Genomic DNA, 18,337 nt, shown 5'->3' on the forward strand with positions numbered 1-18,337 from the left:
ATCATATTAACAGACTAAATGTATTTGACAAAATTCAACACCTGTTTGTGATTAAAGAAAATAAAAACTCAATGAATGAAGTCTAAAAGATAATCTCCTTAATCTGATCAAAAGTATATGTAAGAAATCTGCAGTTAACAAATCGAGGATTATCCCCTTTAATAAATTCTGTTCAATACTGTACTGAAGATTTTAGCCGATGCAGTAAGACAAGAAATAAAAGGCATATAGTGTTATATTGAAACTCCTGAAGAATCCTCAAAACAGCTACTTAAACTCTTAACTGAATTTAATTTATCTAGGTCTTGGATAAAAGATAAATATGTACAAATCAATTATATTTCTGCAAGTTGCAAACTGTTAGAAAACAAAATTTAAAAAATCATACCCTTTACAGTAGTCCCCAAAAAAACGAACACTAAAATACTTAGGAATAAATTTAACCAAAGAAGGCTGGGCGCGGTGGTTCACGCCTATAATCCCAGCACTTTGGGAGGCCAAGGTAGGCAGATCACTTTAGGTCAGGAGTTCAAGACCAGCCTGGCCAACATGCTGAAACTCGTCTTTACTAAAAAATGCCAAAAAATTAGCTGGGCGTGGTGGTGTATGCCTGTAATCCCAGTTACTTAGGAGGCTGAGACAGGAGAATCACTTGAACCCAGGTGGCAGAGGTTGCAGTAAGCCGAGATCGCGCCACTGCACTCCAGCCTCGGCGACAGAGCGAGACTCTGTCTCAATAAATAAATTAATTAAAATAAAATAAATTTAACCAAAGAAGTACAACACCTCTACACTGAAACTACAAAACATTCCAGAGATAAGGTAAAGAAGGTCTAAATAAAAAGAGACATGTCATGTTTATGGATTGAAGATGGAGTTTTTTTGTTTTTTGGATTTTTTTTTGGTTTATAAAATGTAATTTATGTTACTCTGCTATTACATAGGGCATAAGATTTTCACAAGGCTTTTTTGGGACTACAGTCAATGATTAGCAACACACAGTAGTGTTCCAACTCTAACAATCACTAGACAAATGGGACACCCTCTCACGTGCACAAATCTGCATGGAAACATACTAAAGTTTTAGACTTGTGTACTTTAATTTATTTCCCCTTTCTAGTGTGTTAAGAAATGACATGCACTTTAATTTGCCAAACGCAATGCTGTATTCTGGCAGCAATATGCTACTTCTGTTACATAGTAAAGTGAATACCAGAACTACAAAGTCAGTAAATTTTTATTGGGAAGGGAGGTTGTCAACTTAAACAGCAGCAAATAAAGAGTGAATAAGGAAACTTGCTGTTGCCACAGATACACATGACCTCCTTATGTGGTAAAGGAGGCATTTCAATTTGTGAACCATAGCCAGAGATGGCAAGTATGTTTCCATTCAGTCTAATACTTCTGGATTCCTACTAAAAAGGAATATATTAAGAGCATGGAAATGATGCTTATTGAAAGGAAGCCCTCGAAGAGTAAGGGAGGGAATGTAGAAATTAAGAAGTTATGTGGAACACTTTAAATTGTAATTAACTACATTTTCATATCTTCTCAGTATTAAAAAACACAGTCACTTGCAGAACTGGTTCAGATTACTTAAATACCAGATACATTTTTAGTCCTCATAGTGTTTGGAAGTTACTTACGTTTATATGAAATGAAGCTATTAATGCTTTTCTGCAGCAGTAACTGCACACTAGGAAGGCCAAGACAAACACAAATCAAGGCATGAAGTTTTCCCCAAACTGCAGTGTGAAAAGACTATAAACGGTTGATTCCAAACACATAAATCGGTTTCTTTGCTATAGGAAATCCAAGTGAAATAAGGAATGGAGATGTGTAAAAAGGTTTCTTGAAGGAAAGAAGGATGACACCTTGTATGGATTTAGTTTTCAGCCCTTTCTACCGCCTCACATTCTTCTCCTGCACTGTCTGATGTCCAAAGTGTTAGGTTGTCTCTAAGCAATTGCATGATGAGGGTGGTCTCTTTATGAGTCTTCATTCAGTGTATCAACTTCAGCAATGGCCTCATCAAAAGCCGTTTTAGCCAGCGTGTAGGCAAGCTCTGGGTTATTAAGAATCTCATAGTAAAATACAGAAAAGTTAAGAGCAAGCCCCAGGTGGATTGGGTGTGTGGGTTGCATCTCTTTCTTGCTTATATCAGATGCCTCTCGGTAAGCTCCTTGGGAATTAGCTATCATTTGTTTTCGATCATCACCACATGCAACCACATGCAACTTCAGCAAAGTACTGGAAGTAATCACCCTTCGTCTTCAGATGGAAAACCTTACTCTCTGGATTAGTTGCATTGGCTATTAAATATTTATCCAACAATTCCAGGATGGTGGTGCAGATGGATCTCGGCTCGGACTCTACTTTCTTAGTAGTCCTTAATCAGCTGCAACTTCTTGTCGGAGGTGTCAGTCTTCTGCTCAATGCTCGAGATGACCCTCCAGGTGGACCTGCAGCTCCCAACTACATTCTTGTAGGCCACAGAGAGCAGGTTGCAATCCTCGTTGGACAGCTTGGCGACCTACTCAGTCACGGCCTTCATGCAGATGGCCATGTCATTGTAGCGCTCGGCCTACTTGGCCAGCTTGGCCTTCTGATCAGCTCCCTCCTCTTGGTGGATGCAGGGCGGAGGGCAAGGAGAGCAAGGACAAGCGCCGACCCAGAGCAGGAGGGGTCCTTCAGAGCTTCACATCTCTGTGGCAACAACTAGAGTCCCACCACTTTGATCTGCTTTTTAGATTGAGTATTTTTTAAGAAGCCACATCTCCCTGAATTCATCTCGATTTTAACACAATCTCACTCCAAATCCCAGCCAGTTTTTAAAATAAAAATGGACAAGTTGATTCTAGAATTTACGTGGATGGAAAAACAAAAGTCTTAACCATAACCAAAGCAATGTTGAAAAGGTAAAGCAAAGTTGAGAGCTAAAGACTTACTGTAAAAGCTGCAGTAATCAAGATTGTAGGTTTAGGATAAGAGAAAGAGATCAATGAACAGAGCAGAAAGAAACACATACATATATATATGGCCAATTCCGTTTTAACAAAGCTGTCAAGGCAATTCAGTAGGGAAAGAAAAGGCTTTTTAACATATGGTGGAGGAACGACCCTGATAAACATGGAGGGGAAATGAACTTTACCCCACCTCACACAACACAAAATTTAATTCAAGATGATGGGGCTGGGCACAGTGGCTCACACCTGTAACCCTAGCACTTTGAGAGGCCGAGGCAGACAGATTACCTGAGCTCAAGAGTTCAAGACCAGTCTGGGCAATGTGGTGAAACCTCGTCTGTATTAAAAATACAAAAATTAGCTGTGCGTGGTGGCCCATGGCTGTAATCCCAGCTACTTAGGAGGCTAAGGTCCAAGAATCACTTGAACTCTTGAACTTGAGAGGCAGAAGTTGCTGTGAGCCAAGATCATACCATTGCACTCCAGCCTGGGCAACAGAGACTGTCTCCATTGTCTCCAAAAAAAAAAAAAAAAAAAAAAGATGATGGAATCATAGACCTCAACGAAAATGTGGAAAAATATCTTCAAAACCATGATATGCTAGGATTTCTTGAAGAGAACATTAAAAGCACTGAACATTTTTCTTAAATAAATTGGACTTCATTGAAAAGAAAGGTGTATTTTCTCCATTCTTCATTGTCATTCCTTTTTCTTTTCTTTTTTTAATATGATGACCATAAGATTTATTACTTGGTGGTTGAAATTTTTCAAGAGCTTGTTGGGGTTTGTTGAATTTTTTGAACCATGAGATAATGTTTTTCACCGAATGTAGGACTTTTTTGACTTATTTCTTCAAATTTTCCCCCCTTTTTCTTCTAGGACTCCTCCAATTTATGCTGATAAATTGTCTCACAGATCTCACTGAGACTCAGTTCATTTTTCTTTTATTCTTTTCGGTCTCCAAATTAGATCATTTTTACTTCAGTTCACTGATTTTAGCTCATGTGAATTTTTCATTTCTTCTATTGTACTTTTCAGCTCCAGAATTTCCATTTAGTTCTCTTTGTACTTTAGATTTTTCTGTTGAGAGCCTATATATGTTCAGCTGTTATTAGTTTATTTTTATTGAATTATTTCAGCATATTTAGAGTAACTACTTTGAAGTCTTAGGCTGCTAAATTCAGTATCTGGACCCATTCAGAATCAGTTTCAGTTGGCTGCTTTCTTTCCCAAGTTATGTGTCACACTTTCCTGTTTTTTTTATATGTCTTATTTTCTTATTAAAAACTAGACATTTTTAAGATCAACAGTCCCCAACCTTTTTGTCACCGGGGACTGGTTTCATGGAAGACAATTTTTCCACAGACTGGTGGGGGGTCATGGTTTTGGGATTAAACTGTTTTACCTCAGATCATCAGGCATGAGATTCTTATAAGGAGTGCACAACCTAGATCTGTTGCATGCTCATTTCACAATAGGGTTTGCACTCTTGTGATCTCATACCACCCTTATCTGACAGGAGGCGGAACTCAGGTGGTAATGCTTGCTTGCCCACCCACTGCTCCTCCTGCTGGGTGGCCCATTTCCTAACAGGCCACTGACCAGTACCAGTCTATGGTCCAGAGTTTGGGGACCCCTGTTGTATAGTACATTGTTAGTGTGTCTGCATTTCGTTGTTCTGAATGCCTGCCTAGACTAAAACTGCAAAGTCTCTCTCTTACTTACACCTGAACATCTCTATTCAGATGTTTCCCTCTAACCCTAGCTAGCTCCCTGGGGGCCTCACCTGAACTTAATTATTTAGTGGTCAACAAATGAATTGAGCAGGTAGCTGAAATACCTCAAAGACTTCCCACTCTCTGTCACCTGAGCTGTGTGTGAATTAGAGAATACATTGAGAGTCACAGCAAACTGATGTCTCCCTAGGCTTTCAGTTTTTGCCAGACTCTGAGATATTCCACATACATGCCTACTTTAACAGACAGACAGGGATCTGGCAAGTTTATTATCAGGCTTTCGTAGCCCTCTTGCTTCCAGATTTCATCCTTAAACGGAATCTGTAACCTCCAGCCAGTAAAACCTTACATTTTCACTGCCTAACTTGGGGATAATGGAAACACCTCCAGATAGGAAGACCAGTTCTTACCCTATGCAGTTTTTCATGAGTAAACTTATCACCATTGGTTGTTTTCCAGTGCTCTGAAGTTGTTTTTAATAATTTGCCCAGTTTTATACACCCATCTTTCTTAACACTATTAAAAATACCGCCATGATAACATTAGTTTAGCTGTGTCCCTTGGGGCCAATATGTAGTTGGACATTCATTTTTATTGTGGTGGTAATGGTATTTTTTAAAATTTAGGCCGGGCACAGTGGTTCAGGCCCGTAATCCCAGTACTTTAGGAGGCCAAGGAGGGTGGATCACCTGAGGTCAGGAATTTGAGACCAGCCTGGCGAACATGGTGAAACCCCATCTCTACTGAAAATACAAAAATTAGCCAAGCGTAGTGGCAGGTGCCTGTAATCCCAGCTACTCAGGAGGCTGAGGCAGGAGAATCATTTGATCCCAGGAGGTGGAGATTGCAGTGAGCTGAGATCGTGCCATTGCACTCCAGCCTGGGTGACAAGAGCAAAACTCTGTATCAAAAAATAAAAATAAAAAATAAAATTTAGATATAATTCACATACCATAAAATTCACCCTTTTAAGGTATACAGTTGATTGGTTTTCAGGATATTCATAGTGTTATGCAATTGCCACTAATTCCAAAGCATTTTCACCACCCAAAAAGAAACCCTATACCCATTAACAGTCACTCCCCATTCCTCCCTTCTCCCAGCCTCTGACAACCACTGTTATACTTTCTGTCTCTATAGGTGTGCCCATTCTAGACATTTCATATACATGGAATCGTATAGTATGTAGCCTTTTGTGACTAACATTTCATGCAGTGTAATGTTTTGGAGGTTCATTCATGTTGTAGCATGAATCAGTACTTTATTTTCGTGGCTGAATCATATTCTGTTTTACAGATAATACCACATTTTGTTTATTTATTCACCAGTTGATGGACATTTGGGTTGTTTTTGGTTTTTGACTATTATGAACAATGCAGTTGTGAACATATATTTACAAGTTTTTGTGTGGATGTGTCTTCAGCTCTCATATATACGTAGGAGTGGAATCAGTGAGTTAATAGGGTATTTCTGTTTAATTAGAAGGTAATGACAACTTTAAAACCTGATTTCAGCCATTTAGTAGGAAATTTAATGCACTCACATTTATTGTGATTACCATGATTACTACTTTGTTTTGTGTTTTCTATTTACTAGGCTTTTCTGTTTCTTGGGTTTATTTTTCCCTTCCTTTTTATTGGAATAGTTGAGCATGTATGCGTGTTTGCACTCTGTCTGTCTCTATCTAGTGAGGAAACTTGACTATCCTATTTTTACTTTTTAAATTGTTAACAAATTTAAACTTAAATGTTTATATTAATGTCTACAGTTGATGCAAGTCTCCAAGCTGGGAAAGAACATTATCATGCTTTCAATTATTCTTTTCCTAGCATCTCCCTAAAGAAGTCATCTGGAATGTTAATACTTGTTTCTCTTGTTTCTTTTACCTTTTTACATTATGTTTTAATGATTTTGCATTCTTGCCTATCAATTTTCCTGATTTCTTTGGCCCAACACTATTTTTTGTATAACACATCTGTCTTTTTCCTGGATTCATGATTCATTATTATTTTGTGGAGTACTTAAGGAATTCTTTCAGATAGGCCTTTATGGCTGATAAGTTTTCTGAGTCCTTACATATACAAAAATGTCTTTTACCCTTACTCTTGAATGACAAAATACTCCATTGTTTACTAGCTTCCATTGCTGCTGATGAGGATTTTGATGTCACTCTGATTCTCAGTCTTTTGATTCTTCTATCTAAAAACTCTTAGGATTCTCTGTAGCCTTCAAGTTCTAATGTTTTTCTGCCTAGTATTTAGGTAGTTGTCTTTTTTCTTCCATCCTGCTTAGTACTTGGTGGATAACTTTCTATTTGAAGATCTCTGAATTTACCTTGGGGACATTTTTATATGTAATTTTCTCCTGAATACTCTTATTTGTCAGATATTAAAACTTCTAAATCCATCCACGATGGTACTTAACTCTTCTGTTTTTGCTTCTTTGTCTTCTTGTACTGTATTTTTGGAAAGTCCTCAGTAAAATCTTTCGTTCTCACTAACTCACATTGCAGTTCACCCCAGTTAACACTGTTAACTATGAAATTAACCCTTATGATATCATGACAGTATATGTGCCTGAGAGCAATGCCCTTTCTCTACATATGCTGTGTTATAATTTGTCCAGAAATGAATAAATATAGCAGTTTTCAGGGTATGTGCATTCTTTGTATATTTAACAAATCTAAAGATAGAAACACCTGGCCGGGCACAGTGACTCACGCCTGTAATCCCAGCACTTTGGGAGGCTGAGGCAGGCGGATCACGAGGTCAAGAGATCAAGACCACAGTGAAACCCCGTCTCTACTAAAAAATACAAAAAATTAGCCGGACACGGTGGCGGGCGCCTGTAGTCCCAGCTACTCGGGAGGCTGAGGCAGGAGAATGGTATGAACCCAGTAGGCGGAGCTTGCAGTGAGCCAAGATTGCACCACTGCACTCCAGCCTGGGCAACAGAGTGAGACTCCGTCTCAAAAAAAAGAAACTCCTTGCAAAATTTTAAAATTCTCTGACTGTAATGCCCCCTGTAGATTAGTACCCAAAGACATGGGTCTCTTCCCCTCAGTTTCTTAAACTCCTGATTTCCTCAGATGTTATCCTCCTTTGTTGCATGTATGTCTCTTCTTCAGAGTGATGATTTTCCTTAACTGTTTGGTGATTTTTTTTTTTTTTTTGGTGTTTTACTCTTCTTTGTGTTTTGCAATCCATTTACCTACTTGAGTGTTGAGTAGCTTACTGCCAATGATTATGAGGGAGGGACAGGACAAGCTGCTGAGGGGCAGGAGTGCTGTTGCTTGTCTTCTGGTGTGGGTATTCTCTCCTTCCCTTCTGAGAGTTAGCAGCTACCTGTGACATTGCACTGCTCTGCAGCCCAGTGTGCATCCTTGCTGCTTTAGCCTGTGAATATATGCCTCTGTTGACTGCTGCTTAGCACAAACCTGGGAATGGGGAGGGCCTGATTGACCCAGCTGATCCAGATGCAACTCACTGATTAATCATCCTGATGTATGTCTGAGTGCCCCCAACCTTCAGCTGTCTATGTCCACTGGCTCTGCCTTGAAACTCTTCCTTAACCACTCCTACTTTTGCAGATGTCTTATCGTACATCTGGCTTAGACTATGGCTTCCTTCAGTTACTGCCTCCCTTCCCCACCATTCAACTCCCCACTCCTATAAATATAATCTCGTCTGATTCTAGGAGATTGCTGATAGTCTTTCCTTATTATCTCATGCATTTATGATTTATATTTGTTAACTGTAAATGTCATTTCCTCAGAAAGTTTTTTCCTAACCACCCAATGTAAAGTAACTTCTCACTTTCTATCACATCAGCTCAGTTTATTTTCATTGTAGCATTCATCTCTATTTAATATTTATGGCCTTTTGTTTTTCCAGACCTAAATGCATACTCCTTTAGGAGCATTATATGGTCTATTTACAGCTATATCATAAGTGGTTAGAGCAGTGCCTGATATACAGTAGACATTCAATATATGATAGTTGAATTAAGTGACTTTATCTTTTTTAAAAACATTATCACATTTGTTTAAATTACATAAATTTTAGATTTTATACCAGAAACCAGGCTTAACATCTCTGTTCAAGACAAAAAAAGAGAAACACACCTTTGTTAACCAAATAGTTTTCTTTGCCCAAAACTGTATAATTAATTGGTTAAATAATACAAAATACAAAGTTTCTTAACCTCCAGCACTTCAGTCTATATGGCATTCAAGCAAAGCTTGGGGGTGAAATAAAAGCAAAGCTTTGATTTTTCTAAGAACAATATTACAAAGTGACCAGAAGTTAGAATTATGTTTGCTTATAGTTTCTATGACTATGTGAGATATAATTTATTCTCAGGTAAATCGTTAAGTTGAAATTCATCATATTCTTATGCCATATTATTATGGAGCTCCTTTAGCAAACTCAAATTTCCTTAATGGAATTTCCAAAGTCTTAGGTTAAGGACTCACTCTACCAGATAAGATTTTTACTTTTTATCCCTGCATCTCTTAAATTTTATAGCTTTTGATCAGGTGGCTGATCAACCCATAAGGGATAATAATGAACAGTTTTTCAGTTTAGAAATACTGTTTTGAGAGTTAATTCCTTAATTAAATTTAGGTTAGAAAAATATAGAAATGCACATAGGTAGTCATAGTCACTGCTTACATAGTAACTTCTCCATGAAAGAAAAGTCCCTGTCTTGGCGAGTTTTGAGTTGGCCTCTTTTGCTGAGTCTGTTAGTTTTTCAGTCCCCATATATAAAATTTTGTAACATTCTTACTTTCTCCATGGAGATCAAATTTAGTCCCAGATTTTTCCTTGAAAATGTTTAAATATTTTATGGCAAAGAAAAGCAGTAGTCACTTTAGAAGACAATCAGAATTTATCTGTTCCATGAAACAAATATTTATATATATGCCATTTGTAAGTCTTCTTGTAGGTTATTTACACTTCTACCATCAAGAAGATGAGCTTAAACCCTACAGAATTAACCTCACGTCTTTATAATTCTGATATAAATTACTTTAATTTTGTTTTACTTTTTTTATTTAGGCAAAGATGCAATCTACACAATTCCAGTAAAAAACATTCTTGCTGTGGAAAAACTGGAAGAGAGTTCTTTCAACAAGAAAAATGTAAGTTATGTAAATAAATTATTTAAAGCTTTCTGAACTGCATGTATTAAGTATTTGTATTTCAAGGTATTTGGTAATACCTTGTATTTGTATCACCTATTAGATATTTGTATTCAAATTTTCAAGAGGTTGTTTATTGGATTGTTTACCATTAATCATTAATAGTTCATAAATAGCTAGCTCAAACTGTCTCTTAAAATTGTCCTTTATTGTTGATGCCTCATATAGCTTGCCTAGTTTGTTAAGTTAAAGATACTTTTCTCAAGACTTCCCTGTTATGATATATTTGATAAACCTGGTTTCTGGTATAAAATCTAAAATGTATGTAATTTAAGGAAATGTGATATATAATGTTTTTTAAAAAGATAAAGTCACTTAATTCAACTATCATATATTGAATGTCTACTGTATATCAGGCACTGCTCTAACCGCTTATGATATAGCTGTAAATAGACCATATAAGGCTCCTAAAGGAGTATGCATTTAGGTCTGGAAAAACAAAAGGCCATAAATATTAAATAGAGATGAATGCTACAATGAAATGCTCTACATGGTATTCAAGTCTCTAAATAATACAGTCCCAAGCTATCTGTCCAGCTTTGTCTTCTGCATTCAGTGCATACCATACACCCAAGCCAACCAGGATGATTTCCTTGTTCCTATTTTTCTGCTTCTTTTTCTTTATACTTTTTCTTCCATTAGCAATTCCTTCGCTTTATTCTTATCTATATGATAGTCCATTCATTTGGATATGTGTGGCTTCTAAAACTTACATTCTTTTGTACTGCTTAGTACCATGTGACTCAGATTATGCTTGAGACTAACTTGCTTGAAACATAATAATTTCTTAGACATCTTAGCACCAGTTATCTAGCCAAGCAAACTAGATTCCTTTAGGTAGTTTTCTTCTGTTTTGTACTGTGTGTTGGTTTGGGGACGCTTGTCACTAACTTTTTATCTTAATTGCCTATGAAGATGTTCCAAGTAATACATACGGAGAAACCACTCTATGTCCAGGCAAATAACTGTGTAGAAGCTAATGAATGGATAGACGTACTCTGCAGGGTGAGCCGATGCAATCAAAACAGGCTCAGTTTTTATCATCCCTCAGTGTATCTGAATGGAAATTGGCTCTGCTGTCAGGAGACCAGTGAAAACACTCTCGGCTGCAAGCCATGTACTGCGTAAGTTTCCTTCTGATTATAAAAGCAATGTGCCAAAATTTGATATATCCATGCAATGTTAATATTACTTGTCCATGAAAAAGGAATGACGTACTGATCCATGCTACAACAAGAATGGGACCTTGAAAAATTATGCTAAGTGAAAGAAGTCAAACATAAAGGCCACATATTCTCTGATAACATTGATGTAAAGTGTCTAGAATAGGTAAATTCATAGAGACACAAAGTAGATTAGTGGTTACAAGGGATAGGAGGAAGGGAGGAATGGGGAGATGCAGAGATTATTTTAGGAGTGAAGAAAATGTTCTAAAATTAATAGTGGTTGCACAAGTTAAAAAAAATTTTAAGGTAATGTTTAAATAGAAGCATGAGCTTGACCAAGTTATCAAGAAAGAAGGGTCCTTAGCATTCTCTTTCTAATTGTATGGAACAACCATTGTATTTCTAAGACTTAAGTAATAATGTATTGTTTTGTGATGAAGCATAGGTTGTGGAAATGATTTTACTTTAAAATTTCCCTCCTTCTGTTTAGAGTCACATAACAACCAAACCTCTCCTTGGCCCCACTTTATTTTAACTGTCAAATGAAACTAAATTTCTGCAAAAGTCTGTGGTTCTATTTTTAGTCTCAAACCATCAGAAGTCCTTGGCATGTTAACAAAATAAAATTTGTCCATTATATTTATTTTTTATTTTTACCATAGAGGTGTCCCTGCAGACATCCAAATAGATATTGATGAAGACAGAGAAACAGAAAGAATTTATTCCCTTTTTACCCTCAGTTTACTTAAGCTGCAGAAGATGGAAGGTAAATATACAATCTATTTTTATATAACCATAATCTTTCATTACCAATTCCTAAAGTAAAAGTTGAAAATACTCATAGATTTACCAAAATGTTATTTATATGAAAGTTGACAAACCCACAGGGGGCATTTTTCATTGACATTCATGAAGTAAAATTCTGTTTTTGCATGAATGTGATGATCCTAATAAATAAAATGTATATATTTTAGTTATCTTGGCTTTGCCAGGGGAAATCCCCTCAGCATAAGACATTTGAAAAATTCTTATTTGAACTACACATTGCATTTATAGAATTTACTTGTCTGATCAGAGATTTGTTTTCCTGTTCCTTTTAGAGGCTTGTGGAACTATTGCAGTCTATCAAGGACCACAGAAAGAGCCTGATGATTATTCTAACTTTGTAATCGAGGATTCTGTAACAACCTTTAAGACAATTCAGCAAATAAAAAGCATAATTGAGAAGCTGGATGAACCTCATGAAAAATATAGGAAGAAAAGATCCAGTAGTGCAAAATATGGGAGCAAGTGAGTGATTTTTAAGCTATCATAAACATATTTTTAAACAGTTTGAGATTGCCTCTCCTGCCCCACCCTCACACCTCCTGCTCACCCACATCTCTCAAGACCTGGCTGAGGACCATTCTCTGGTGTAAGTTTCCCTGGCCACTCAAACTCAAAGTGCTCTTTGTGGCCGGGCGCGGTGGCTCAAGCCTGTAATCCCAGCACTTTGGGAGGCTGAGACGGGCGGATCACGAGGTCAGGAGATCGAGACCATCCTGGCTAACAGGGTGAAACCCCGTCTCTACTAAAAAATACAAAAAAACTAGCCAGGCAAGGTGGCGGGCGCCTGTAGTCCCAGCTACTCGGGAGGCTGAGGCAGGAGAATAGCGTAAACCCGGGAGGCGGAGCTTGCAGTGAGCCGAGATCGTGCCACTGCACTCCAGCCTGGGCGACAGAGCGAGACTCCGTCTCAAAAAAAAAAAAAAGTGCTCTTTGTGTTGTTCAGTTTAGCCGTCATTTCACTGTGTTGGTGCTATACTTTATCCACTTTTAAATTTCATATATAAGTGTATATGAAATTACATATGTATATATTTATATATTATTTGTATTTATATAAAAAATATATATTTATATATATTTAGTTTTTGTAGAGACAGGTTCTTGCCCTGTCACACAGGCTGGAGTGCAGTAGTATGATCATAACTCACTGTAACCTCCAGCTCCTAAGTTCAAGCGATCCATCTCAGCATCTTGAGTAGCGAGGACTACAAGTGTGCACCGCCGTGCCCAGCTATTTGTTTTATTTTTTGTGGAGACAGGGTCTTGCTATGTTGCCCAGGCTGGTTTTGACTTTCTGACCTCCAGTGATCCTCCTGCCTTGGCCTCTCAAAGTGCTGGGGTTACAGACATGAGCCAACACTACCAGCCTGTCACCAGGTTTAATGTTATGTTCAATTGTAATTCATTTCTTGAATACTTAGTAGGTCTTTGTTTTGTTTTTGTTTTTACTGATCCTCCTTCTACAGTACGTAATAAGAATTCACAAAACTCACCCCCCAAAAAAAATAAGCTGTAAAAGTGCTACAAGTACTTTATAGTTGATTTTTTGGACCACTTCAGATGTAGATGGATACTACGATGGGTAACAACAGCAACAACTCGCATTTATTGGAAGGGGCATTGTGCTTAGTACTTTACAGCTTAGATTGCTTTTAGAAGCAAGTTATGAAGTCCCAATTGAGGTGGCTTAAACAATTAAACTATTTACTCTTGCAAATTAAGTAGTTAACTTCTACAGTTGGTAATTCAGCAGCTCAGCACTGTCATCAAGGAACACCTGCCACTCAGCCAACCTCAACAAGGTGATTCCTCAGGCTTATTCTCTCATGAGCTGCAATAATTCAGAGCCCCACATTTTTATATTATAGCATCCAGAGGCAGAAAAGGCTGTTTTCTCCTTACTAGGAGAAAGGAACCTTCTCTAGAGTTACCCCCGGCCTTCCCTGAAACACATGGCTGCCCAATGTTAGAGCAGAATCGGGGTCTGTTTACAAAGAAGTGGCTAGGGAGGGGATGGTTCTTGGGCCGCCAAGTAACAGTGTTTGCCACAGTGAACACTCATTGATCCTCAAATCAGCTCAACTTGGTTTTATCCTCATTTTACAGCTAGTGAAATGGAGGCTTGGGGAAGCTAAACGCCTTGCCCAAGGTCACACAGCTGACTAGGGCTCTGAATCCTGGCCCCACCACTTTAAATGTTCTTTGAAAAGTATGTGTATTAATAATTATATTTTTTATTGATGTACAATAAAAATCAATTTGACAGGTATAAATATTTATATTCTTCCTAGATAGCTGCCTCAGTTAGGTTATTATAAGCATCCTAATCCTGTCTTTTCTGTACTAATGTAATTGGTTCTCTTCCAACAGCAGTAATCCAGTTTCCTTGGAGCCCTGGGAAGTTTCCATATGAGATCCCAGACATTCTTTCTTAAATTTCTCATACCCATACACACCATACCACTTCCCAGTTTTATTTTTCTCTATTAAAAAATATCATGCCCTACTGTACTAAATATCTTATTAATAATTTTTATTTACCCTATACCAGAGTGTAAGTTCCATGATGGCAAGGTTTTTCTTGGTCTGTTTTGTTTACTACTTTAAGTTCTACACTAGGGTCTAAGATTTAATGGGTGGTCAGTAAGTACTCGTTGAATTAATGAAACAAGATTTGGCATGAGAGATTATCCAGGGAAAATTCTAAATACTTAATGGATTATATATTTGTCACCCTTTAAATTTTTATATTTCTTAAATTTTGAAAAATGACTTTTTTTCTTTTCTAGGGAAAATCCAATTGTTGGGAAAGCATCTTAGAGTTTAACAGATTGGTTCAGAAGAACTGGAAAATATTATTTTTCTTGGAGCTTTTCAATTCATCATATATTTTGTTCATAGTATTTAAGAATGAACATTCGCTTCAATGTCATCTGCCTCCACATTGTATTTAATATTTAATAATTGAAATTAATTGTTTGGGAATCCTGGTATTGATGTATTACTAGAGAATTTAAAGCCCAGGATTCCCTTCATACCTGTGTGACCAAATCTATATTTCTGCAACTTCTTTTTAATCGAAAGAATCTTCCTAGAAAAGCTTTGTAACAAAGGGAGAACTCCTCCGTAGCGAGAAACCATCTCTTCTTATAACACTCTGTTCTGTGGACTTGTTTTGACTACCATTAGTGCCTGCTCTGTACTGCCAACATTGTGTTTTACTAGAAAATTCCAATTCATGACAGTTCGGAGCTTTTCATTTAGTTCATGTAGACCCTCCCGCTTTAAAAAAGAAAAAAAAATAAGAAATGATTTTCCTTTGGTCCATCAGTCATTACAGGTTCCATTCAAGACAGTGATAGAAATTTTAGAAAACTGCCAGAGCATCCTTGAAAGTTGCTAGATCCTTTTGCCTAAAGATGTAAACAAAACTCAAGACAGGAGGAATCAGGGAATACGTGCTATTGTGTGCATCTTGTTTACATTTGGAATCAGTGATGGCAAAAGAAATAATGAGACCTCTGAAATTGTTTTCATTGTTTTAAACACCAGGTACTCATTTTCTTGATTTGAAAGTTTAACATGACTTCTAAGGACATCTCTTCTGAAAAAGAAAGTAAACAGGGAATGAAGGTGGTAGGAAAGTCACTTGACTTCACCTGCTGTTTCATGTTATAATAAGGGCCACCATAAGGATGCCCTCCTCATAGTGTTTGGTTCTGCTCTTACTCGAGAACGGTCACTCGGCGCACTTTAATAATCTGGACTGCTCCAGATTATACTTTAGATACTTCATGGTATCTAATCTTTATGATCAGTTGAATGATCAGTGTTTAAGTCTAAAAATAATGCTTTCCTGAAAATGTTTATATTTCATTACTGTTTCCTTATTGCCTGCTAGCCAAATGGAATTTGGGCAAGCAACTCTTTGAAGACTTTTTTTACCCTAGAAATTTACTTTTGTCCTAAAAACCCTAACTGTAAATAAGCAGTCGAAGCAAGTTGCCACCTTGAATTTGAGGGATACACTTTGCTTCATCAGTATTAAAAACCATGGTACTTTTATTTTGTCTTTTTTAATTCAAAACATTTTCTAAATGTGGTACTTTGAACCTTGGAGTATTTACATGTTTCTGTTCAAAACTGTGACTTATTAATGTAAGTCTGCTAGTAGTACTTTTTTTGTTTCCCTGAGCATAAGCTATATTTCAAGATATACTTTGCCAATTTTGTTATTGGTGGGTAATTGTTTTTAAATTATATTGTTACTAGGTAATTATTTTTAAAGACTACTGGCATACCATCAAAGTTGTTCCATAAAAGAATATAACTGAGCAATGTATTTCTCTAAATGACTTGTAAAAATCAATGAGTTACATTTAAGTCTGCATTATGGTAGATTATTACTCCTGGCTCATTTTAAAGACAAGTTTGAAAAAGTCCTTAAATTTTATAAGCTTGTAGATTCCATAAACTACACTGATTTATACATTTGAAAGAATTTAGCCATTTAATAAATTTCTCATTCTCAACTTGCATTTAGATTAAAATTCTTTTTATGAGTCTCTGAAATGTCTACCTGCGAAGAACATGTAAACATTGCCAGGTACCAGTCATTATTCTTTAGTGGCTTTTTAGTCCTCTGCTATTTTTTTAAGGCAAAAGAAATATTCATCTAACATTTCTAATATCAAATCCCCAATTGTGATTGTTTTTAAAGATCATGGCATGATCACAGGGACCAAGGCTGTGTGCATGCATAACTCTGGATTTGAAAGGAGGAGAGTTCAGCCATCTAGTTCTTTTCTTCACATGACACTTTTAAACAGCCAGTTTGACTGAAATTAACCAACTTGGCACAGCCTAAAAAGAAGTAATGTGAAATTAAATTATTTTTCTTTGAAAGTCTTTTGAAATAAGAGACCATGTAAGTAGGACCCTAAGATAACCAAGGAATTTGCTTCCAGGGCCCTCATTCCTCTGCCATTACTTACAAATTTTTTAATTTTTACTACCTAATACTCTTTCTCTACCTTTTCCACATTTGAAAACATACAAGGCAGCTCACTTCATCCAAAAACCTAAAAACTCCAGGAAGGAAAGAAAAGATGATATGGGGAAACTTGCCGTAGATGCCGGTTCTGGTTCTTAGTTTAGCCATTTCCATCAGTTGAAATTGTGGTGTGATCTGTGCTTGTTTTGTTGTTTTGTTTTTGTTTAGCTTTGTTTTTTAATATTCATTTAATAAGATGATGGGCAATAGCAAAGATTTTTACTCCCAGGAATATAATTTATCAAATTGAACTATTTTATTTGCCAAAGAAACTTGTTTTTAATATCACGGGTAATGGGTAAGTGTCAAAACTAGGCTTTTTTTAATTAAAAGAAGGTGACGAATGATATGGCTTTTGTTTCTGTTTCTGAAGCCTGATTTCATTTATGCCAGGTTTTGAAAAACAGATCTTTTTATTAAGTGAAAGCACCTTTAATTTGCTCTAACGGTACATCCTGTAAAGACAGAATTCTGCATAGTGTTTTAGGTGTTTTTACAGTATGGGAAAAATACAAGACTCATTCTAGAGTTAAATTACCAATCTTGGTTGATATTATCTGCTTCCATTTTTATTAATTTGGAAATTAATATGTTGCTAGTAAATATTGGTTTTTACAGTACCCAGTTTGAAAATGTAAGTTATCAAAACTTAATGTAGTGAATTTGTTTAACCATGTTGTATTGTTGAGAATGTATTTTTATTTAAATTTTATTTTCTTATCAAGAGTATTATAAAAATTAACTTTTGTAACTGTCGCTTGGAAATAACTCAAATAAATTACAAGAAGCCTGTCTGTTCTTTGTGAGACTGTATTTTCTTACTGATTTAGTAATTTCTCGTTTAAAATTATTATACCTTTCCTATTAGTAAGGGAACTGTGGAAGTGAGAAGTCTCCAGTAAGAACAATGCAATCTGAAAAGTGTTCAGTTTTCTTAAACTTAACTAGGCTGATTTTTGATGGGTGGGTTCTTTTTTTTTTTTTTTTTTTTTTTGAGACGAAGTCTCGCTCTGTCCCCAGGCTGGAGTGCAGTGGTGCGATCTTGGCTCACTGTGACCTCTGCCTCCTGGGGTTCAAGTGATTCTCCTGCCTCAGCCTCCCGAATAGCTGGGACTTCAGGCATGCACCACCATGCCCAGCTAATTTTTGTATTTTTAGAAGAGATGGGATTTCACCATATTGATCAGGATGGTCTCTCTCTCTCTTGACCTTGTGATCTGCCCACTTCAGCCTCCCAAAGTGCTGGGATTACAGGCATGAGCCACCGTGCCTGGCCTCTAATGGGCTGTGTTCTTATTTGTTCATTCATTCAACAGACTTGTTTTGAGGACCCATGGTCTTCAAAACACCTTGCAGGCTCCTGTCATTCCCTAGAGCCATGTACA

The 18,337-nt window shown here is 36.9% G+C and overlaps 1 protein-coding gene and 1 pseudogene across 2 annotated transcripts in view; one reads left to right on the top strand and one right to left on the bottom strand.

The window, feature by feature from the left end:
- The window catches only part of RASA2 (RAS p21 protein activator 2), a 124,633-nt gene extending 106,887 nt beyond the window's left edge, over positions 1 to 17,746 (top strand). For both annotated transcript variants that reach the window (XM_001112747.5, XM_015131999.3), the window contains exons 20-24: positions 9,763 to 9,845; positions 10,821 to 11,029; positions 11,734 to 11,837; positions 12,172 to 12,361; positions 14,689 to 17,746. In XM_001112747.5, coding sequence (XP_001112747.2) covers positions 9,763 to 9,845; positions 10,821 to 11,029; positions 11,734 to 11,837; positions 12,172 to 12,361; positions 14,689 to 14,719 — 617 coding nt within the window. In that variant the 3' untranslated portion in view covers positions 14,720 to 17,746. The remainder of the gene's footprint in view (positions 1 to 9,762; positions 9,846 to 10,820; positions 11,030 to 11,733; positions 11,838 to 12,171; positions 12,362 to 14,688) is intronic.
- On the bottom strand, positions 1,883 to 8,307 carry LOC100429012 (14-3-3 protein theta pseudogene; annotated as a pseudogene).
- Positions 17,747 to 18,337: the final 591 nt, after the last annotated feature.

Source organism: Macaca mulatta, chromosome 2 (assembly GCF_049350105.2).
Source record: "Macaca mulatta isolate MMU2019108-1 chromosome 2, T2T-MMU8v2.0, whole genome shotgun sequence".
Lineage (NCBI taxonomy): Eukaryota > Metazoa > Chordata > Mammalia > Primates > Cercopithecidae > Macaca > Macaca mulatta.